Genomic DNA, 22640 nt, shown 5'->3' with positions numbered 1-22640 from the left:
CCAGGTTCAGCAGCAAGCAACACAGTTTTGTTATGATTTGTTCATTCTCTAACCGTAGTGGCTGCCGTGGCTCACAAACGAACAATATATCTAATGCAATAATATGTAAATAATGTCACGTTTATTTATGTATCTGCAGTTATTTATTCGAACCTTTTTCTTCTTTTAGAATTTACACGTGAAGCACGCTGCGTTTCAGGTTTTCAATGCATTGAGGCGATCAGCTGACTGTCTTGTTGACCAATAGGATCAGTGTTCTTCCGGCAGGCTAAAATGGCAGCAGTTAGCTGAGGGGGCTATGTCGTAGTTTTCGTTCGAACAGCTTCTTTCGCTGGAGAATAATGGATCAGAAGAAGCCGCCGTTTCCGATGCTAAACCTGCCACCTCACTGCCGTTTCGTTAGCGCAGTCGAGAAGCACCCCTACCCGCTACGCGTCTTTGCCGCGCCATGCACGTAGAAGCGAGCGCTGCTCGTCGCCTCCCTGCACTAGTGCGCGTCAACAGCAGTCTGCTCCGATAGACGATCTCCCGACGGGATGGGCGGCAAACAGAGCACGACTACGTCTAACCCGCGCGTCTCGGCGGGCTCCGGTGATACGACAGGAGCAACGGCGGCGGCAACCGCCGCTGCAGGCGGAGGACTGTCTTCCCTGCTCGCAGGCGCCCACCACTCCTCCAGCAGCACGGATGCCAGGCTTCGGGCGCGCAGCCTGTCGAGCGTGCTGAACCTGCACCCGGGCCAGCCCCTGAGCATTCCGGCGTCACAGAGTGGCTTCGGAACGCCCGAGTCGCCGCCAGAGTCCGGCTCAAGCACTCCGGACAGCACGCCTTTCGGCCGTGTCTTCGCAGCGCACTCGCTGCCCGTGCAGCTGGTCTCCTTCAACGGCGAGTGCTTTTATTCTTTTCTATCACGCGCCCCGTGTCGTTCGAGGAAACCGAGCCGCTTTCGGTTTTCGATCCGAGTTTATGCGAGCCGCTGTTGATTTGTTTAGTATCAGTCTGGCGACGCGACGTCTGGCCTTGAGAGGACGCATCGTGAAAGCACTTGCGTCAGCATCCCAACACTATCGGCAATGCTGTCGTGGTTTCCATAGCGCGCATCTTTTGATGCCTCGTTGTGCTGTCACAGGCACCCGCTCAAGCTGCCGATGACAGCTGTTTGCCAGTGACAGGCCTTTCCCTGCCTCGTCTCGGGCCAACTACTGCGTAGACATGCTTATCCGTGGTGGCATCTGCGCATTTTATCATGACGAGACAGAGTAAAGCACCCGGGCAGGCCAGCCTTCAGCAATGCTTACATGTCGGGATGGCGTATTGCGTTGCTACGATAAAGACGTAGCATTAAGTTCGTGTCTTTCTTAGCTGCACAGCGAGTACTGCTGCTGGCTGTCTATCTCCGAGTACTCTTTTTTTGTTTTGTTTTTTTACCAGCATCGAATGGAATTCGCGCATATTTATGCGTGTGAGCGAACTGGATAATTTTACTCAGTAGCCCATCTGTGTTAAAGAACAACCCATTCGTACAGCCTCTCGCAGAATAAGTAAAAGGCCGAACAACCGTTCCAAATAATGGCCGACGTACTGGCATTTACATGTTGCTATAAGTCAGTTCAAGATGTTAGTGTCTCGTCATTGCATATTATCAGTGTCGGAATCATTGTCACACGCTTCTGTAATAACAAAAGCATAACGGAGATGTCATCTTGTTTATTGCAAGTTTGCAAAACAGTTTCTTAGTGATATGCGTATTGTTTATGATATGCGTACATACTATTTAATTAGCTATGTGTACTCTAATGTTATCACAAAAAGTGTTGGGGACTCTATTTACTGTGGGAAACCTTACTACATAAAATTGTCCTTTAGTTTTATTGTGAGCAAATTAGCTGCTAAATAATTTCAGCATTTTTTGTTACATTTATTGCACTTCAATAAAGTGTGCCAATTGTTTTTACTTGTAGCCCCGCCACGGTGGTCTAGTGGTTATGGCGCTCGACTGCTGACCCGAAGGTCGCGGGATCGAATCCCGGCCGCGGCGGCTGCATTTTCGATGGAGGCGAAAATGTCTGAGGCCCGTGTACTTAGCTTTAGGTGCACGTTAAAGAACCCCAGGTGGTCGAAATTTCCGGAGCCCTCCACTACGGCGTCTCTCATAATCATATCGTGGTTTTGGGACGTTAAACCCGAGATAAGAAGAAGAAGAAGAAGAATGTTTTTACTTGTACATGTGGGTATCGCTGCTGCTTAGTGTATATCTCAAATATTCTATTCACTACATGTATGCGACTGTGCAACTCTCTTAGTTTATTGTCACTATGTTTTGCAGTGCCTTGTCATAGCATGTTTACCATCGTACAAACACGGTTTTTATTATCTAATAAGAGGATATGCTAGCGGGGCACAAGTGATAGTGATTGGCCAAACAGATGTGGCAGTGAGTGTAGGAGAAACATGCTTGTTGAGACCTATCCGTTCCTTGTGTGTGTGTTCAGGTGCTTGCCCCCACTGAATGCGCCATATTTGGAAGGTTCCGAAAAGTGCCAGCCAGTCTCCCCTCACTGTTCCTTTAAAAAGAACTCTTTTTTAGGAGTGAGAGCAGAAACAGACCCCAGTCTTCACGTGGCCACAGCTACATGCAACAGGATGAACTTTTCTAACTTAGCGTAATGTCAACTATTTACTGCCTGTTAGAGCAACCGCGAACCTCATAAGTGGCTGCTGTCATGCGTTATGCTAGCAGCAATTCGATTTACCTTGTTTTCTTTTTTTGAGGCATTTATTGTTTGACAGTGCGCAGATAAGAAGTATATCAAAATGCTTGGCACCACAAATATATACAAACTGGTTTTCCCAATCTGTGATTTTGCTCCTCGAGCCTTTTCGAAGCACGTTATCTTTCTGGACAATTTTTTTTAAATTGATGTCTAAAAACATTTACTGCTTCAAAATTTGGCATGTACCAAAGATAGTTGGTCCAAAAGACATCTTCAAAAAGACTTTGATGAGCTAGTTGGCACATAGCTAAATGTGAATGCATATGCATAGGAGAGTCACGTAAAGAGAAAACATCAGGATACGCTTTCTGCGGGCTTCTCTCTGTGTGACTGACTGACGTTGAATACTAGGTTTCAGATAGCACATAGCTAAGTTGCCATTAGAGAGTCCCCATGACCATGCCATGTGTGTATATATGTGTGTATATATATATATAAGTATGAGAGGTGGCACTTCAAGAAAACTTCATTTATTACGTCGACGTTTCGGTCCCGACGTAATAAATGAAGTTTTCTTGAAGTGCCACCTCTCATACTTATACGGCAACCAAAGGCAACCACTCCTTCAACTATATATATATATATATATATACCATATATGTGGTGAACGTCACCTTATATTGTTGCACTTGGAACTTAACATTTCGCATTTTGCAAAAAAAGAAAAAAAATGCTGAATTCGTTGCAGGCTCACTGCGGGAAAGGCAGTTTAAGGAACTTGCATTATATTGATATATCTGTAACAACATCAGTATAAGTAAACGTACCCAAGCTTTCACATTTGTAATAGCCACTGAACTGCGTCACTTTGATAATTTAATGCATAGACTCTCGCTAAGTGAACCTCGGTTGACTGGGCCCTTTAGCTGCTGTTTCAGCCCAACTACGCATACCATTACAAAATAACTTCAGCCATTGGAAACAGGTCTGCGATGTTACACAAGGTAAGGTGAGGGACGTGCACTCGCGGATTTTGCATACCGGTTTAAAGAGAAGGCGATTAAAAAAATAATAATAATAATGGTCATACGAACAGCTACAGACTTCGTGCTAATCACTTGACAACAGGCACACTAAGTCGAAAAATTGCGCAAGCAGCTCTTCTTTCCGTGCATGCGTGCTACGAAAATAGTCATACACTTTGCTTGATGAGGCAACTGATATGCTGACAATCGGTGCAAGCGCGGTTAGCACTTTGTTTCGGTGCACCTGATTATAGCCACCATAGCCGGCCATGTTTCTTGTACCGCGCGTACTTACATCGAAGCAACAGCGCAGGTTTGACAGTTACGCCTGTCTCCGTTGAAGGTGCCGATGGCGGTCACCCTTAAAGTTAGACAAGCTAACGTTTGATAACAGAGCAAGTGGGAATATCGTGCAAAAAGATATATATATATATATATATATATATATATATATATATATATATATATATATATATATATATATATATATATATATATATATATATAAGGCCGGTCCCCGGCCGAAAGCTCTGAATAAATGTTATGTTTTTCACTGTGACTAGTTTTCTTTCATATATATATATATATATAGAATTCTTTGAACGTCATTCACGCTGGACCCGACGTATTATATGCAAGGAAGGGGCGACGAAACTTTCTTGAAAGCAGATTTACTTAACGTTTTCAGCTGGTGGACCAGTCTTCGTCAGAGTGCTCTGACGAAGGCTGGTCCACCAGCTGAAAACGTTAAATCTGCTTTCAAGAAAGTTTCGTCGCCCCTTCCTTGCATATGTGTGTGTGTGTGTGAAGGTGCTAACTCTGTTAGCGCCATTTCTCTCGGCATCAAGAACGGTCAAAATTATCGTCATATGGTTGTACACACGTGCGGTAACTGCTGTTTGGTACGACTTTCTGTATCTTTATTGCCGGTTGCCAGAAAGTAGCATTGGAAAGAATAACTCGTAGACCCGTGATTACGGTATTTGTTTCGCCCACGTTGTTTCGTTATCAGCATCTGGACTGCGCAGAACAGTGCAGTTGCAGGCCGTCTTTTTTTTTTTCCCCCTTTTATGTTTCCACGAAAGCAGTCGCGAAGATGACCAGTTAGTTTATGCTGGCTGTACAATTGTTAGCCTTATTTTGTATTTTTTATGCGTCGTATTTGACTTTGCCATTCGCTTCGCACGTCATGCACGTGTGCATGTGGTCGTGCCATCTTCGCGTCGCATTGGCCGCAAGCGACCAGCTGACTGCGCTTTGCAAGTTCCCTCAGGAATTCGGGACTTGCCCGGAACAAGCGACGACCCCAAATTCTGCCCTGTAAGCTAATTTATGTGCGCTCATGCTGGTCATCTGCTAGACGCCTGTTCCCGATTGGTTGTTGCCGGTAGCTCGCGCTAGCACGCGCCACTGATCTCCACTTGTGGTGATCGGTGGCACGCGCAAGCGCCCTCGCCCAAGCATCTGGTTCCGGTGACATGCAGATCGGACCGGATCGCTTATCAATGCTAACATAAGCACACAATAGGTCCGAGTGTGGTACAGCAATTACCAGTGCATCCCTACACAGGCTGCTTTCACTCTCTGGTGGCTTCGCCGTTTTCGTTGGAAGATATTGTGTGAGAGGCGACTTGTCCACGATCGGTATAATGGGAAGTCACCGTACGTTTCGAGGCTTTTTTTTCTTGTAACTATTTTTCATTTATCTGGCGTAGCGAACGTGTCCGGCGTTGTCGACACGTGACGAAGCCGGATGCGTTGCAGCTATCTATCTTATCTTGTCGCGGATCGAGCTACGGCTGTCCTGTGATTGGTACATTATCGCCAGCGCAAAGCTTACCGCGACTTCAAGAAACAGCAGTTCACGTCGTACTGCGGGCACCCATGCATTTCGGCAGTTGTTTCCAAGCGTCGATGTTACTGTGTTGAAATTGAGGCAATAATCTACGCTTGCGAAAATTCGTTGCAGTGTCAATCCTCGGTCATCGCGCTATAATCGCCAATTAACTTTTAAAGTAGCCTATTGCGCTAATGAGCTTCTAGTAATTAACCCTAACACTGATCTTTGATAAGGCTTAGTGGGTCATCATGAACAAAGGCTTTTGTGTGTGCGCTAACAGCACAGGTGCAAAAGGAACAGTGCTGATTCTGTATTCACTGTGTTCATTTTTTACATGTGCTGCTCCACTTTAAAATGTTTGTATCTTAAAATTGCAGGATCTTTACATCTGGAAATGCGGTATTGCTTTATTATATTGTACATATTTAGTAACATAACTGAAACTAATGCAATTGTATCAGGGTTCCATTCAAACTTGGAATGAAATGCATTGGTGCTCAACATATTTCTCCACGTTACCAAAGCAAAATTGTAGAAACACAACATTGCAATAGCAAATGTTATCTTTAAAAAGCATGTGACCACAAATGTGCCCATAGCTCCATGACACCTCCTTGTATATTTGGAATGTAAGAGAGCACTTGTCTTCCTTCTTGCTGTACTCTTTGCTGTGGAAATGAGAAAATGTGCTTTAATGATGCCAGACTGTTGTGGTAAGTCAGCTGTCAAGTTTACAAAAATGAATCTCTTCTTTGCTGTTTTGTGAGCCACCATGGCACATTTAAGCTGCAAAAAAATGCTTAACAGGGCTTGTTGGTACACTTGATCTTACGGTAAAGTGCACAAAGATGGGACAAGAGAAGTGACAAACAGAAGTGCTTGTGTTTATCTCTTTGCACATTTCATGTTAAGAACATAACTGTATTATTTTTGTGGATTTATGCTATGTTCAATTCGTTTTCACTTTTTTTTTTCTTTCCAGTTCACTGTGCATTTTCAACATAGTACAGTGCCAGTTGAGAAAGGCAGCTGCATTGTGACATTAAATACTTTCCGGAAACAAATGCATAAGTGCGGATGTGGTGCAAGCCTTCTGCGTCCGTGTTTTCATCTTGCACTGTTTGTCCTGATGTGCTAATGTCCCTGATGTGCTGTGACTGTGTTCGGGATGCCTATTTTTGTATGATTAGTGGGTTCCATTAGTAATGTTGACGTTGGCTCACTCTGAGCACTCCCAAGATTTTAAAAAAATGAGCAGTACAACAGTCTAGTTCCAATGATGTTGAGTCAAAGAATATTCATGTATTGTGATATGGTTCTGTGTAATATGAACTCAATTTTAAGCACCTTCACAGTGTTTGTTGCATTGCAGCCCTTATCTGCAGCATTTAATTGAAGGGCCTGGGCATGGTAGTATACGATGCTTGTAACATCATTCTCCCCAACCTTATGGTTCAACTATTGTTTAACTTTTAATCCTCCCCTCCCACTTCATTTTTGTTGCATGCAGGTATCAAGTGCCCTGTCTGTTCAAAGTTTGTTCTACCTGATGATGTGGAGTGTCACCTTGTCATGTGCTTGACAAAACCAAGGATCAGCTACAATGGTAAAACCAGAACCTCTCTCTTTCTCTCGATTAGTTGGTCTCGCTCACTCTGTGTGAATCAGAAGAATAAAAGGAGCCAAAGGGCCTTTATCCTTTTTTCTCATTGCATAGTGAGACCCTGTTGTATATAAAGGGTTGTAGAACACAATGCAGAGCCTAGTGCCAGCTATCGAAACAAGCCTTGCACAACTCTGTCATTTTCAAGGAGAACTATAGGATGGAGGCTAGCAAGAGATGCACGTCTGTGTATTAGCTTATCATATCAATAACCTCTTTTTTTGTAAAGTATATTTATTGAAGAATGCTGTTCTCAAAACGAGCAAGGAAAGAATCTTGTACACTCATGTTTCACAGGATCGATTTCACTTGCATGATGTTGTTGCTTGTTTCAGTGGAATATAAATTCCGAGAGTGCGGTTCTAAATTGTTCCAATGCATGGGAAAGTTCTTGGAGAAATTGTATGCTAGCAAATTAGCCATGAATGCAGTATTCACTACCATTTTCTTTAGGTATTTTACTAGTAGCTTTTTTTGTGTGTTGTGTATGTGTCAGTGCTATGCCACCAGGGGTAATGCATCAGAATGCCTGAAATCTACTTCCCAATCTCACAAGAATAACTTATGTGATGCCACAATGGGCTCGCATGTTTTTTATGGGCTGTGGAATCCTCCAACATGGCAGCCCGTGACACTGACAGATGGCGATAACGAAACATAACGTCTGTCTGATAGTTGCCTGCTCCGAACATCGCATATTATATGACACCCGAAGCTTAACAGACCTGCTAATTGCCACCATCAGTGAGTGCTGCTGGCGAGTGCTCCTAGGGTTAGGTTATAATACGCGTAATAAATGCCCATGAAAGTGAACAGCTAGAGGGCAGAGCATTGCATGTGCCATCTAAAGGTCATGGCTTTGGCCAACTCTGTCGTGACAGAGTTGTTTCACCCACTTTTAATTCACTTGATCAAGTTATGTGGTTGAGTCAATGGAATGGCTTAACTGGAATACATGGCCAGATTGCCAAATATTATTATTGTGCTTACATTGCTGTTTATTTTGTTGTGTATCACTGTTTCAGTTTTCGTTGTGTTGTCTACTCAGAACTAGAGTCCACAGTACGGAATAAATGAAATATTTTTAAAAATCAAGATGGGATAACTTTTCAGTATAGTGGGCCAGTTTGCAAAGCAACCACAGCCAGCATGGCTAAATAATTTTTCAGGACTTATCCCTGTCGCTGCCATTCTCACTTCCTTTCAGAATCAAGAATGTTTGCTTACAGAATAGGTAGCAGAAGGGTGTGATATTTAGTTTCTGTGGTAATGCTTTATATAAAATGTCCCGTTATTCAGCGGACCAGGATTCACAGAACTTATCTGTTTCAGGATATGGCCTCTGGTTTAATAATATTTAGCATCATGGGTGTGACCTCAGCCCAGGTGTACACCGGCAACCAAATGAATTTATTTGGGCATTGCACTTCACTTTAAAGATCATGAACTGCACAGTGCAATATAATACATTTTTTTATCAATTGCAGTAGAAAGCAGCACAAGATGAATAAGTCAGTGCGCTGAAATGCATCACTTCAGGCCATTTGGTTTCCTTTCTATATTTGTTAAAGTTTTGCTTTACATACTAGCACCTACACTAATATATCTGTGGCATGCACAGCTTTGTTAATACACAACAGAGCTGTGAAAGTGCCACGTAAAAAATAGTCTGCATGCACAAGTGCGTCAAGCAATACCGGGCGTTTCAGCAAACACTTTCAGCAATTCCTAAAGGTAGTTTTTTTTTTTTTTTTTCGAGAAAAAAATAAATTCTCTTCACAAGCAAGCTGTCAGATTCATCGGACAGCAGTAATTGTGTGACATATGCAAATTGTATAGCTAGTTAAGTAAAATTGCCTAATTGCCACAATTGGCAAACTAGCCACAATTGGCAGTTATTGTCAATGGCAAGTTCATAGCCACAATGACAACAATGCCAGATCACCTTCTAAAGCCCTGGAACTTGTCACTTGTTCTGCATGAAACCGAAACTCTTATGCATAAGAAGCACCAGAAGTCTTGAGCAAACGCAACATCCGCTGGTGACTGTGTTGCCGTGACTGTGTTGCCATGACTGCATGACTGCGGCATTCAATTCAAAATATATGTGCTGTTTTCTCTAGCTATCCGAAAACTTGTGGCCATGGATAACTAGCCTCCATCGTGCACCCTCCGAATAAGCAAAATATAACGCTGTTTGCTGAGCATCGAGGCTTCCTAGCTAGGGAAAATGCAGCACAAAAAACCCAGGTTTTTTATGCTGCAGGGCTTTAACAATGACCTTTAAAAAAAAACGGTATGACATAATTTTCTCTGTTGCTACAAGATTGCTATGACAACAACCTCCAAACTTTCCTAATTGTAAAGTTAATTAGTAAATTTTAATTAACCAGTTAACTAATTAGCACACCCTTGACATTTCCTGACTTACGCTGCAGCTAACAGTTTCTTTCTGAAGTGGTTTTTCTTTTTTCCTTGAAGAGCCTATTTTTAAGAATTTTTGAAAGGGTTCGCTGAAACACGTGGCTTGTGGGCTGCATGCGGCCTACAGACCTTTCGCTAGCGGCCCATGGTTTCACACAGAACAAAGTTTTTTCATTTCGCTACATAGTACTTGCATTATTTTCTTGCCCATAGCAATTAAAATGCCGCTTTGTTCAGGTAAGCTACAGAGATGGGACTGGTCTAAAGCATTGTTTTTTTCTCCTGAGGCACCCCATGCAGTCACTATCATTTGAAACATCCACTTCAAACGACAACTCTGCATTTCAGGATCGGCATCCAGATTTTAATCATTGTGGAAATCAGTATCGACATGTTGTTCGAAACCTGATTTTAAATTCCCTTCAGAAGTGAAAAGGCGGTCTTTCCAATGGCAACAATAGGTAACAATGTGTTCAACCCCCCCCCTCCCCTGCTCCCACCATCTTCACTGTCTAGGCCCTTGTGGGACTAAGTTTCGTAACTGCGGCCCGATAGCTGAGATGAGTTTGAGGTCGCTGCTATATACCATATTACAATTGCTAATACTTTTCAGTTTTAAAAAATGCCGTGACAATTCAGGTTGACTAAGATGAAGGTTATTGTGAGCAGCTTCGGGAAATAGTGAAAGAATAAAAAATGGAATTAGTGCTTTGCACTCATGTGGGGAATCAAGCACGAGGTGCACTGTTTAGGTTATGTTTTCTCATAAAACACAGTGCACTAAAGGGATCCTGAAATGAGTTTAATGGTCTTGCACAAATGTAGTGTGTTGCTATGGAAAGTGTTATTATCTATGTGTTGTTCAGCGCTGCAGTTCACAGCAGCATGCTTCCCACTTTTGCATTTGTCTCTGCCCATTCCGTGTAAATAAGCAAGTGATGTTAGTCGGGTGGGCAGTCTTATTTGCTTGCCGTATGGCATTATTGGAAGTACTCAAAACTCTCGCTTTATCCATATGCATAATAATTTGTGTATCTTAAAAGCAAGTGCAATAAATAGAAGACATTTTTTTAAGCGAGTGTTGGACTTCTGCCTGATAATGCAGATTTTGTGTGACAGCTGTGGCTGCACATGTGCACTTCTGCACGCCTGTGAGGGAAGGAGTACAATAATAAAAAACTTCTTATGTTAAAGTTGGGCATTGTGAAGCTGCATAAACAAAGACAAGGGGTGAGGAAGAATGCGACAAAGGTTAACAATAGTGCACTGCAACAGCAGCCTAGGGACGCATGAGTGTTCTCGCATGAAAATAGCTGCAGCAATGCCTTAAGCAGCAGAAACTTGATTGGTACAAGTGTTATAATGCATTGATTTTGCACTACATATTTGTGGAGTGAGTGGGTGGAATTGTAACGACTGTAGGTAAATTTTATTTTGAGAATGCCACCTCAGTAACAAGAAAAACTGCATCAAAATAGATGCAAGAACACACTTTACTGAAACCTACTAGAAGTAGGCAGCGCTTGTGCTACTGTGTGCCATTCAGTCAAACAATGCGAAATAGCCATGGTTGTATGAATTAAGTCTTGGAGGAGAAAGACTTTATTTATCCCAAGAGGGAAGGGTGCGGTGGTGGAGGGAGCAGAGGATCCTACCCCGCGTAGGTCTCCGCTACCCTCTTGGCCCAATCCAGGATCTGGTCCTGGACCTCGGGCGCCGAGCTGCACATAGCAGCCTCCCACTGCTCCTTACTACTAATGTTTAGTGAGTTAGGTGGTGGGTTCAGAGTACAACCCCACATGATATGATCGAGATTGGCTCTTTGTTGGCAGAAAATGCATAAAGGGGAGGGATATATCGCAGGGTGTATAAGATGGCGGAAAGAGGGGGTAGGGAACGTACGGGTCTGTAACTGGCGCCAAAGTATTTCGTGGTGGCGAGTAGCTCCCCAGTGTAAGGGGGGTTATACTGTGCGCTGAAGGCGGTAGTGGTTTGTTATGTCGTGGAAGGTCAAAAGACGATCCCTCGCACTGAAGGGTGCCGCGTGGTCTAAGGCGTCGTCTGTAGCCTGTGCCCGGCCTGTCATTCCTCGAGCACAGGCATGAGCCGCCTCATTGCCACACAGCCCTGCATGCGCGGTCGTCCATATGAGAGCAACGTCTTGCGTGGGAGAATGTTTATTAAGAATTGAAAGGGCAGTTTGTGAGATGCGACCTGCACTGAAGTTACGTATGGCAGTTTTAGAGTCACTAACAATCATAGTGATATTGGGGATGGATAAACCTAATGCGATGGCAGCCTCCTCTGCCTCCTCCGAGGAGTTGACAGTGACGGATGCCGTTGTGATCGCCTTGCCGTTGGTATCCACAGCAGAAAGGGCATAGGAAGAGGAAGATGGGTATTCTGCCGCATCGACATAGAGCACGTCATTGGCTCCTTGTAAGTTTTTCTGAAGGGCCTTTGCTCTTTGGATTCGACGTTTAGTATGATAAGTAGGGTGCATGTTTTTAGGAAGGGGCGGTATGAGTAATTGGTTGTGTATGTGGTGGGGAATGTTATGCTTAGCATTGGTGGTAGAGGTGAAGTTAATGCGGATAGTAGCTAAAGTATGACGGCCTGCGCTAGTGGTCGCGAGCCTAGCGTATTGAGCTGTTAAATGAGCTTCAGTAATTTCTGATAGGGTATTTATGACCCCTGTCTGATGGAGTCGTGCGTTAGAGGCATTGCACGCAATTCCTAGAGCATATTTGTAAACTCGGCGAAGGAGGGTGTTGACGAAGTCCTCCTCTGCTGGTTTAAGGTGAAGGTAGGGGAGAGTATATGTGATTTTACTAATCACAAAAGCCTGTACGAGACGAAGTAGCTCTGACTCCCGGAGCCCTCCGTTTTTACCCGAGATTCTTCCTATCAGTCTTAGGGTGTTTTCAATGCTATTGCGTAAAGTTTCGAGTGTGTGCGTATTAAGTCGATTGTTTTGAATAAATAAACCTAGTACACGAATGCGTGAGACTTTAGGAATCAGGCACCCATTAATGTGCACTTCTATCATTGGAGCGTGTTTGTTTCGATGGTGAGTTGGTAGAAGGAGTAATTCTGATTTGCTAGGGCTGCAATAAAGATTCATCTGAGATGTGAGTGCAGCTATTACGTCTACAGCTGCTTGTAGTGTGTCTTGAATGTGTCCATCTGAGCCTCCTTTCAACCATAAAGTGATATCATCGGCATAGATGGAAAAATTTAAGTCAGGGATATGTTGAGGAGCGGTGGCTGTAGGTATCATAGCCAGGTTAAAAAGGATGGGAGAGAGCACCGACCCCTGAGGCGTTCCGAAGCTGCCCAGTGTGTAAGTTGGGGAGTGTTCTGGTCCTAATGTTAATGTTGCTGTGCAGTCTGTGAGGAAGCTGCTGATGTAAGAGTACATTTTAGAGCCACAAGAAGTGTGGTTGAGGCCAGAATATATAGCTGAATGGGCTAAGTTATTGAATGCTCCATGTATATCCAGGCCGAGGATCGCCTGAGTATCCTTGCTCTGGTTAGGAATTATGATGTCGTGTTGAAGTCGAAGCATTGCGTCTTGCGCCGAGAGGGAGGTTCTAAAGCCAATCATTTGCGGAGGGAGTAGCCCATTATCCTCCTCGTGCCTCTGGAGGCGTGCAAGCATAACATGCTCCATAGCCTTCCCGAGGCACGATGTTAGGGAAATGGGCCTAAGATTTTGTATTTGGTGAACTTTGTTTGGTTTGGGTACAAATATGACTCTGGCGTCTTTCCACGAAGGTGGAAGGGTGCCCGTGTCGAAACAGTGGTTAAAGTATTCAGTCAATGCTTTAATTGAAATGGGGTCAAGATTTCTAAGGAGTTTGTTGCTAACGCGGTTGGGGCCGGGGGCCGACGTTGTACGGAGTGTTGCGAGGGCGTGCCTAACTTCTGCCTCCGTAATTGGTGCATCTAATGACTCATTAGGTTCCCCTGTATAAGAGGGTACAAGATCCTTGCGAAATTGGGGTAAGTGCAACGTGCGGAGGTTATCGAACAGCTGTCCTAAGTGGTCACAGTGCTCGTGTAGCAGTTTGGTGATGGCGTGGCAGTGTCGTGTGCGAGAAGTGGGGTCTAGCAGATGCCTAAGGAGTTGCCAAGTTCGTTTATTACTGAGGCTGTCGTGCATTCCTTCACAAAGCTGACCCCATTGTTGCGCAGCCAATTGAGTCGCGTATCGCTCGATTTGTTTGTCTAGCTTCGCTATCCTTATGCGGAGCTTTCTGTTGTGGCGCTGTTGTTTCCATCGTCGCAATAGCGATTGCTTTGCTTCCCACATATGGAGAAGCTTAGAGTCAAGAGTAGTTATTGGGGTATCTGGGGGTACAGTTTTGGTGTGGATTTCGCCGTCTTTTTGAAGCTGTTGAGTCCACTCCGTAAGGTCTGCAATGCGTGAGGGGGCGGTGCTGTTGCGGGTCTCTCTAAACTTGTCCCAATTTGTGAGCGTTAGTGGTTTGGGTGCAATGGGTCTGTGTTTTAGTTTCAGAGTGATGCTAATAATGTAATGATCGCTCCCAAGGTTAGTTTGGGTGTTAGTCCAAACCGCCGAGGGAGCATTGTGAGTCAGGGTGAGATCGGGGGACGTATCTTTGTTTACACTATTTCCCAAACGAGTAGGCATCTCCGGGTCGTTGTGCAGTGTAAAACGGTGTGCCTGGATATGGGACCAAAGGGCTCTCTCTTTCGGTGTAGATGTGGTGTAACCCCACGCTGGGTGGGAGGCATTGAAGTCCCCTACTATGAGAAGGGTGTGTTTGCCTGCCGAGGATGTAGCTCGGGCGAATAGGGTATCGAAACGATGGCTTTTGTGTTGTGGTCGACTGTATACGTTAAGAATGTATAAGAGTGGCGAGTTAAGTTTGGGAGGTAGTATTTGGAGGAAGTCGTGCTCAATGTCGATGTCGGCAAATTTCGAATATGTAACTGTAAGGTGCTTCTGAGTTAAAACGGCGGTGTTAGGTTTGTCATCGGCCGGGTTTTGATGCGTTCTATAGCCTGGCATCTGTACAACACCATTTGTTTCTTGTAGCGCAATGATTGGGGGAGGGGTAGTTTGTGATTTGATATACTGCAGGAGGTTTGCCTTTTTTCGGCGAAACCCCCTGCAGTTCCATTGCCATACACAGAGTTCAGTGCGGTTACGAGGTTCCATTTTCGGTAGGTGGGTTTGGCTTGGATTGGGCAAGCTCTGGATGGTTAGCGTGGACCGTGTCGATCCACTGCGTAACTCTATCTAAGGTTTGCTGCATTGGTAATATGGCTTGTTGTATCGAGGCTACGGATTCATGGAGTTTCTGCAAAGAGGCTGTGGAAAAGGCAATAAAATTGTCTAGTTTTTCCTCGAGATTGCTTACTTTTTCTTTGAGTCTGTCGACCCTCTCCATTTTTGCTTAGACTTTATCTACTCGATCTTCGAATGACACTGTGGGAGTCGAGGCTTTGTGCTTTTGCGCAGGTGGTTGAGCGGGGTCCCTGGGTATAGGGGTGGTAGAGGGAGGAGCTGGTAGTGGTGAGATTGGTGTGGGGTTGGGAGGTGAGGATGAGGAGTGCGTGGAAGTGGATGGTTGTTTAAAGGACTGGAGCTCTAGACGTAGCTTTGCATTTTCTGCCCTCAATTTAGCCATCTCATCCTGCATTTGTTTGCGCTGCTTTTGAATGGAGCTTTCTGGAGAGGCTGCATCAGCCCAGCCTACCTCATGTCCAGGGCCAGTCCGGGGGACGGCGTCTTGATGAATGCTTTTGCTTCGGCTGCGGCTGCGGCTTCGGCGTTGTTGTCTTGTGAGACTGGTTGAGCGTCCTCTTTGGGTGTTCTTGAAAGATGTGCTCGGGTCGGAGAATGGAGCTGCATCTGGGCCGAACGGGGAGGGTGCATGCTTCGGATTGGGCTTGTAGCGTTGCGGGCACTGGGGTGAGCCGGTGGGGTGGTCATTATGGCACACCACACACTTAGGTTGACAGTCGTGATCGAGTAGTGGGTTGGGAATTCCACACATTGGACACAAGGACTGTGGGGCACCTGGGCAGACGTCTGGTCTGTGTCCAAGTTTGCGGCAGAGAGTACAGGCTTCCGTCTTATGGCGATAGGGTACGCATCGGGTGATGCCACCCTGGTAGCTTATGTAAAATGGCACACGGGTACCCCTGAAGGTGACTAAGATGGACGTTGTGGCACCCATGCGACGTCCGGTCAGAATGAGGCCTAGTCTGTCATAGTCCAACAGACTTGACAAGATGGTTTCAGCTGTGTGTTCCATAGGAATATTACGAATGACCCCTCTGCAGGTATTCGATGGATCTGTGATGTGGGTCACTACTTCAAAGCTGCGCTCGTCCATCTTGATGGTGTTGATTCGAAGGTACGCTTCTGTGCGTGCCGAGTCCGGCGTGCTAATGAGCAGAATGTTGCTTACGGAGTTGATGCGGTATTGGTCATGTAGAGAGCTTGTGAGTGCTGCCGCTTGAAGGACTGCATATATGAGCTTCAGAAGTGGAATGTCAGCACAACTCAGGCCTCCACGTATTCACAGGACTATCTTATAGTCATCCGCTGGAAGTGGAGGCGGTCTGGGGGCATTGCGACGAGCCGACGGGAGGGTTTTCTGTGGCTGTTCTTTGGAAGCGTTGACGTCAGGTGTCTTTTTCTGCGGGGATGAAGCGGGCTTTCTGGCCCTGGCATAGACTTGACGCCAGCTGCCTTCACCATCTTCGAGAATTTCGGCGGGGGGTAGCTCCTCTCCTTCTCCTTCGTGGATGACCATGTCGGTAGGCCTAGCCGCTAGGCCCACCGAGAACTAGTGGAACGGTGCCAGTAAGTCGATCTTCGTGGACAAACAATGCGAACGACTCACTTGAAATCACTTCGGATGATGTAGATGATTCCGTAGGAAACTCCGCATTCGTTTACGGGGCCATTGAAAGACTTGAGCAGTCAAAAACAGGAGATTTGCCGGAGCGCTTGCAAAATGCGTCCGCTCCCGGTGGCGTCTACGGCGCGTCCCAAGTCTGGGAGAAACACCACATCTAGTGAGGAGTACGAAGTTTAGCGACTTTTTTATCACTTCCTGCATTGCACTGACAAAATTCTTGTGAGAGAGGGTTCCATGAGATGGGCTGGCAATGAGAAAATCATCAACATAAGCAAAAATGGTGTCTAGATTTCTGGTAGCCTTATTGATTGTCCTCTGAAAACTCTGCATGCCACTTAGTAAGCCAAAGCCAAAAAGGCACCTTGACATACTTGCAGAGGCCTAATAGTGTAGTAATAGTTACCTTGGGTATGTCACTTGGGGGCTTGTTAGGGATCCATTGCTACACTTTCATGAGGTCAACCTTAAAAACGAAAAGAAATGGTGCAGCCTTTTCATAGCAATGGAGATGAAGTCTTAGATGCACACATGAGGATAGTGGTCGCAGTGATGGAAGTGCTGCTGCATGCTGCTCCAAACTAATTTGTGTTAGGAACTGCTCCAAAATGGCACTGAGAAACAGAAAGCAGCGAACTCTAACATCGTGACCATTCAGCGAGCCTAAACGTAACCAAAAACAAGCTGTATACTATCATCCTAGTATGCTAGTATGCAGATTGTATACTAGCTGCATACTATAATAATAATAATTGTTGCGGTTTAACGTCCCAAAACGATGATATGATTGAGAGACACCATAGTGGAGGGTTCCGGAAATATCGACCACCTGGGGTTCTTTAAAGGGACACTAAATGCAAGTCGACGTTCATTGTTGAAATAGCAGTCCAGAAACCTCGTAGTGCTACTTTTATGCCAAGGAAGTGCTTATTTTGAAATAAAATCGCGTTTTAGTGGTCCGCATCGCGTTAGCGCACTTCAAATCACCCGCCTGAAATCCGACTTTCATACGTCACTGCTGCCGTGCCCAACGTTGCCCGCCTTTACTGCGCAGCCGCCGACACTAGTAGCAGCAGTGCGAAAGTAGCGGGACCCACAGCAGCAACAACCTCCATCGAAGCCATCGAAGCTTGCCGCAATCGCCGCAATGGATGTGGACGGAGAACTTAACAACGAGACATTGGCTCGCGACGCTGGGCTGTACGCCGCGGCAGTACGCGATCTCGAAACTACCACTGAGACGCAACCGCGTGAGCGAAGCAGGGCGCCGGGCGAAGCGCAGTTCGGCGAAAACAGAACCTTTGAACTACGCGCGCCGTTCCCCATGGCAACGCCACAGAGGTTCTTTTTTCCATGAATCAAACGGAAGCGAACAAATAGCATTTTATTGCGTGTTTTGATGCACGGAAGGTTCTTTTTTTATTGCTGCTAGTTTGATTACTAGTGATCTATTGTAGGCAGACTCTCATACGTCATCGGGATCACTTCGAAAATGTCCCACTCGTGGCGCTCATCATGTGATACATTTAGCTTAATTTCTCGGTAAGTAGGGCACCGCTGTTGATAATATTGCCGTTTTAGAAGTTGTCATACATTGAGCTTTCACTCTGACATAAATTGTTATTTGCCTTTAGTGTCCCTTTAACGTGCTAGCTGCATACTATCATATTGATAATGCCACAATTACTGACACAATATGTATCTGATTTAGCTATATGTTTGTACCTGACAGGTGTGTCAGATTAGTTCGATATCATACTGATTACTAACTGCTACTGTAACAACTGTAATGTGTGACTGATTGCATTTATTACTTTATCAGCCTCGTTTATGCCACAAGAACTGGCATTCGAAGTGTATAGCTCATTTAGCTGCCTTTTGGGGGAGGGAGGGGGGGGGATTTTCAATGCAGGCTATTTCAATGCAGGTACTGATTATAGGGTGCTGCTTTGGCGGCAGTTATAAGTTATATGTGATTGTGGTTTCTTTTATAATCCGGTGCTCAACAATATCGCTTTGATATAATTTCTGCCACAAGTACTGGCATTTTAATGATATAGGTAGCTCATCTTACTTAGTATTCAATGACCATCCATCTGCTTAATTATTTGTTCCTTGCAATTTGCAGTGATTATTGCATGTGCAATGTTTAGTAACAAATGTTTAATATTTATGGCATGCTTAAATGATACTTTACTCTAGCTGTGGTTCGGAATATTTGGCCATCTGCTCCGAAAACAGCAATAGCTACTCCAAACTAGCATTTTTTTTTTGCTCCGAAAACACTTATGGCTGCTCCAAAGCAGCATTTTTTCTGCTACAGAATATGCTCTAAAAAGCAAAATCTCACTTCCATCACTGTGGTCATGAAGGGTCTTAGCATTAAAGGGCCCCTCACCAGGTTTGACGATTTTGAGCTAACGAGCGCAATGCATACACTGGGCGTTCACGATCACGTCTGCCAAAATTCGCAACGCTACGCGCCGCGGAAATGGGTCCAATTTCAAGGTGAACGCTGCTTGCCCTTCCTCTCGCGGGCGCGCGCCCAGAGAATGAGGGGATGACGTACGTGAGAAAATGGCCCTACATAGATGGTAGAGCTGTGACGTCGCTCCTCTACGTAGACGACTGTGCTTTGACGTGGCCAACAGTAGCACGTGACACTGCGATAATTATATGACAGGACATGTGTAGTTTGTGTTTTTGTTGCTTGAATAGATTAATAAAACTTGAGAGAAATAATGAGACACACAAAGGGAATGTGTGCGTCTTTTTCATTTTTTTTTGTGAATTGCAGCGAGATGCGGGGCTAATGTGCCTCCGTTTCCCATGCGTTCGTGTCCCCGTGGTTAGCGCATCGAGCAGACACCAGCCCTGGAAACGAAAGTAATGTTCTGGCGCGTTCGAGCACTCATTATGCTTATTTATTCTACCGCGTCCAAGTAAGCGTTAATGCGGCACTGGCTCATGATACCGCCACTCCCGTGCCCGTACAAATGTCACAACTATCATGCCCGTCCCGCAGAAACAGGCAGTACACCACAGAGAACGCCGACACAATGCCCACGGCCGCTGCATAAGAAAAAAGGTAGCGACCCTGCAACGCCGCTCACGTGCTCGGGCTGGCTCGGGCTGGCTCGGGCACATCATGCGCATGACGTGTTCATGCGTATGTGTCAAGTGAAGAGGGCAGGGAAGGGATTTGGCTTGCTAAGGCTACACGGGGCGAGTGGCAAGGGGTTGAAACTCGCCTCCTCCCATCATGGTTTCACGCCGCAACAAATTGTTTTTCTCAGCTCGCAATGAACCGATTTGAAAAATTCTTGCGGCATACTGCTCTTCATTCGGCACACAACAACTTCCAGCGTCTAAAATTTGCTATGTGGCCTGGTGAGGGGCCCTTTAAGTGTGCTGTAAATTTCGAAGTTTGCGTAGATCAGGCTTCAAATTCAATGAATGCAAATGTGCATAAGACGCACGGAGCAGCTATATTATGATTTAAACATTAATTTTTTGCACCTCAGGACACATTTGCTCCAGGCGGCATCATTACTGTCTATATTTTGCAAATCTTGACTTGTAGCACCACTAATTTGACAAGTTAAAGCTGTTGAATATAAACCCATTTCCGTGCCACTATAAGCTAAGAACCACTTCCCTGCATGCCTGCAAAGAGCATGGCAGGTGTAGTATCTGATATTGCACAGAGATTGATGTTTTGTGTGTGTGTGTGTGTGTGTGTGTGTGTGTGTGTGTGTGTGTGTGTGTGTGTGTGTGTGCGTGCGTGCGTGCATGTGTCTGTGCGTGCGTGTGCATACTCATTTTTGTGTTGCATAGGATGGCACTGCTGTGAGCAGAGATCCTGCATTCTATTGCGAGCGTCCTGTTATGATGAGTGGAGTGAAGCAGCCTTCACACTTAATCAGTACAATGTGTTCAAACAAAAGGTTTAGCCTTCATAATTACAAATTTTCTGAAAAATTATTTGTACCTATTCAATTTGTGATGGACATCTTGGAGGTATTCCATTCGTATTGGAAGTTACTAACTCCTACTGTTCAGTTGGTTTTTTTTTTTTTTGTCTCCTCTTTCAGTTATATTTAAGGCACAATTTTGATGTTTGTGTGCCTTACCGAAGGCATATTTATTATTTAGCATGCCTACTAAAGAATGACAGCATCAGGCATCATTGCCAGTTCGTCTTGAGATAAAACAGAAGTTCTGTGTAACTTGAAGAATTTTACATAAGGACTTTGGGAATTTGGTAATGTCAACTTGGTTGGTAACCCTACTACTTAATGTAATGTTTTGTTTTATACTTTGAGACCATATTCATACCGCTCTGCTAGGCTTCTGTATTGCCCTCAAGTTGAATTTCAGCTTTGAATCCTGCAAACTAGTGCATTGATGCAGCATCATTTTGTTGCCCCCAGATGATGTGCTCACGGAAGACAAAGGCGAGTGCGTCATTTGTCTGGAGGAGCTTAATCGGGGGGACACCATCGCTAGACTACCTTGCCTCTGCATATACCACAAAAGGTGACCTTATTTGTTCCTTAAGAAGCATTGTTTTACAAGCATGATTTTACTAACTGCATGTGCATGAACTGCATGGTCAGAGTTCAGGGATTGCAGCGCTCTTGCTGCCATCTGCTTGGTTGCTGCAGTTTTGTTACAACTCTCATGGCACCACATATCCAAACACTTACCACAAGATGCTATGTCATTTGGCTCACTACAGGCACCAAGCAGTGAGTGCCATCATGAAAGCAGTCGTGTGTAGTGTGCCATCACTTCAGCCAGGAAACACTGATGAAGTGCAGCAAAGGACTTTATATAAACTATGGTAATACCTGATTTATTCAAAGGCCTTGGGACTGAGAGAAATGTCCCAATAAATAGGATTCCAAATGATCTAAACGGACGCAGGGTCTAAAAAAACAAAGTATTGTGTACCCATTAAAAAGTATTTCACCAGTGCTTAAATTTGTTTCATTTAACTCTGAGATTCTAGTTGGCAGCTCTATACATTTCCTGTATATTAGGCTGTTTTCATCCAACAAGCATGCCCATCAGAAGTACGAGCTGTGTATGAATAAACTGATTTTGCAATTTTTGTAAACCATCTAAAATTTGTGAAATTTGGAATAGCCATGCTGTCATTGTTCAATGCCCTACAAAAGTCATGCCATTAACATGCATCAGGAAAGCTTCCAAAAGCAAATACATTGAATTCAGTTGGCACATTGCAAAGTGCCTTCTTGAAAGCACTAAGTATGTCGAATTCGAAGTGGAGCCTCAAGTAGAGCACAGTTTCAGGAAAACAAAAGCTATTATATTTGTATTTGGTCTGAAAAGGGCAAGCTATGGCAGCATTAAAGGTCGTCGTCTGTGCTCCCATCAAGCCAGACTAAGCTTACTCCAGTGAATAGGCGACATGGTGTTACTAAAAGCACGGGAAAAAAGAAAGAAAGAAAAGGAAAAGAGAAAAATCATTTATGCACAGTGTAGAAATGGCAGCCTAAGATATGCACATGAAATTAGTGCTTGCAAAAGCCCAAAAATCTTGAGGCTTGGAAGGTGCTTTTAAAAGAAGTATCATCAGTGATGCATCATCTGGTCAGTTCAGCTAACGCCTATGCTTATAGTGGAGAGACGACTAATGACGTTGTTAAATGTATTTGTTGTGAGGTTCACTTCCTCGAGAAAAGCAGTTAAGGAGCTTAGGACCACCCAGCACTCAATGGAACGAAAAATGATAGTGCTAACCCTAAGAGATAGGAAGACAGCAGAGTGGATTGGAGTATTAACAGGGGTAGCTGATATTTAAAAGGAAAAAATGGACCTGGGCAGGTCACGTCATGAGGACGGATAACAGATGGTCAGCCAGAACATCGGAATGGATACCAAGAGATGGGAAGCGCGGCCATGGACTGCAAAGGGTTAGGTGGAGTGACGAATTTAAGAAATTTGCAGACATAAAATGGAATCTGCTCATGTAGGACAGGGTGTGTTGGAGATTATTCGGAGAGGCCTTCATTCAGCAGCGGACATAAAACAGCCTGATGATGATCA

The 22640-nt window shown here is 44.8% G+C and overlaps 2 protein-coding genes across 2 annotated transcripts in view; both read left to right on the top strand.

The window, feature by feature from the left end:
* The first annotated feature begins 242 nt into the window (after positions 1 to 242).
* The window catches only part of LOC119373986 (E3 ubiquitin-protein ligase ZNRF2), a 25383-nt gene continuing 2985 nt past the window's right edge, over positions 243 to 22640 (top strand). Inside the window, exons 1-3 of the mRNA XM_037644048.2 lie at positions 243 to 885; positions 7090 to 7185; positions 20999 to 21104. Coding sequence (XP_037499976.1) covers positions 537 to 885; positions 7090 to 7185; positions 20999 to 21104 — 551 coding nt within the window. The 5' untranslated portion in view covers positions 243 to 536. The remainder of the gene's footprint in view (positions 886 to 7089; positions 7186 to 20998; positions 21105 to 22640) is intronic.
* The window catches only part of LOC119373963 (magnesium-dependent phosphatase 1), a 23953-nt gene continuing 19388 nt past the window's right edge, over positions 18076 to 22640 (top strand). The window contains exon 1 of the mRNA XM_049420109.1: positions 18076 to 18107. The gene's annotated coding sequence lies outside the window, so the exon portion shown is untranslated. The remainder of the gene's footprint in view (positions 18108 to 22640) is intronic.

Source organism: Rhipicephalus sanguineus, chromosome 1 (genome assembly GCF_013339695.2).
Source record: "Rhipicephalus sanguineus isolate Rsan-2018 chromosome 1, BIME_Rsan_1.4, whole genome shotgun sequence".
NCBI lineage: Eukaryota > Metazoa > Arthropoda > Arachnida > Ixodida > Ixodidae > Rhipicephalus > Rhipicephalus sanguineus.
This window is presented reverse-complemented; position numbering and strand designations above follow the sequence as displayed.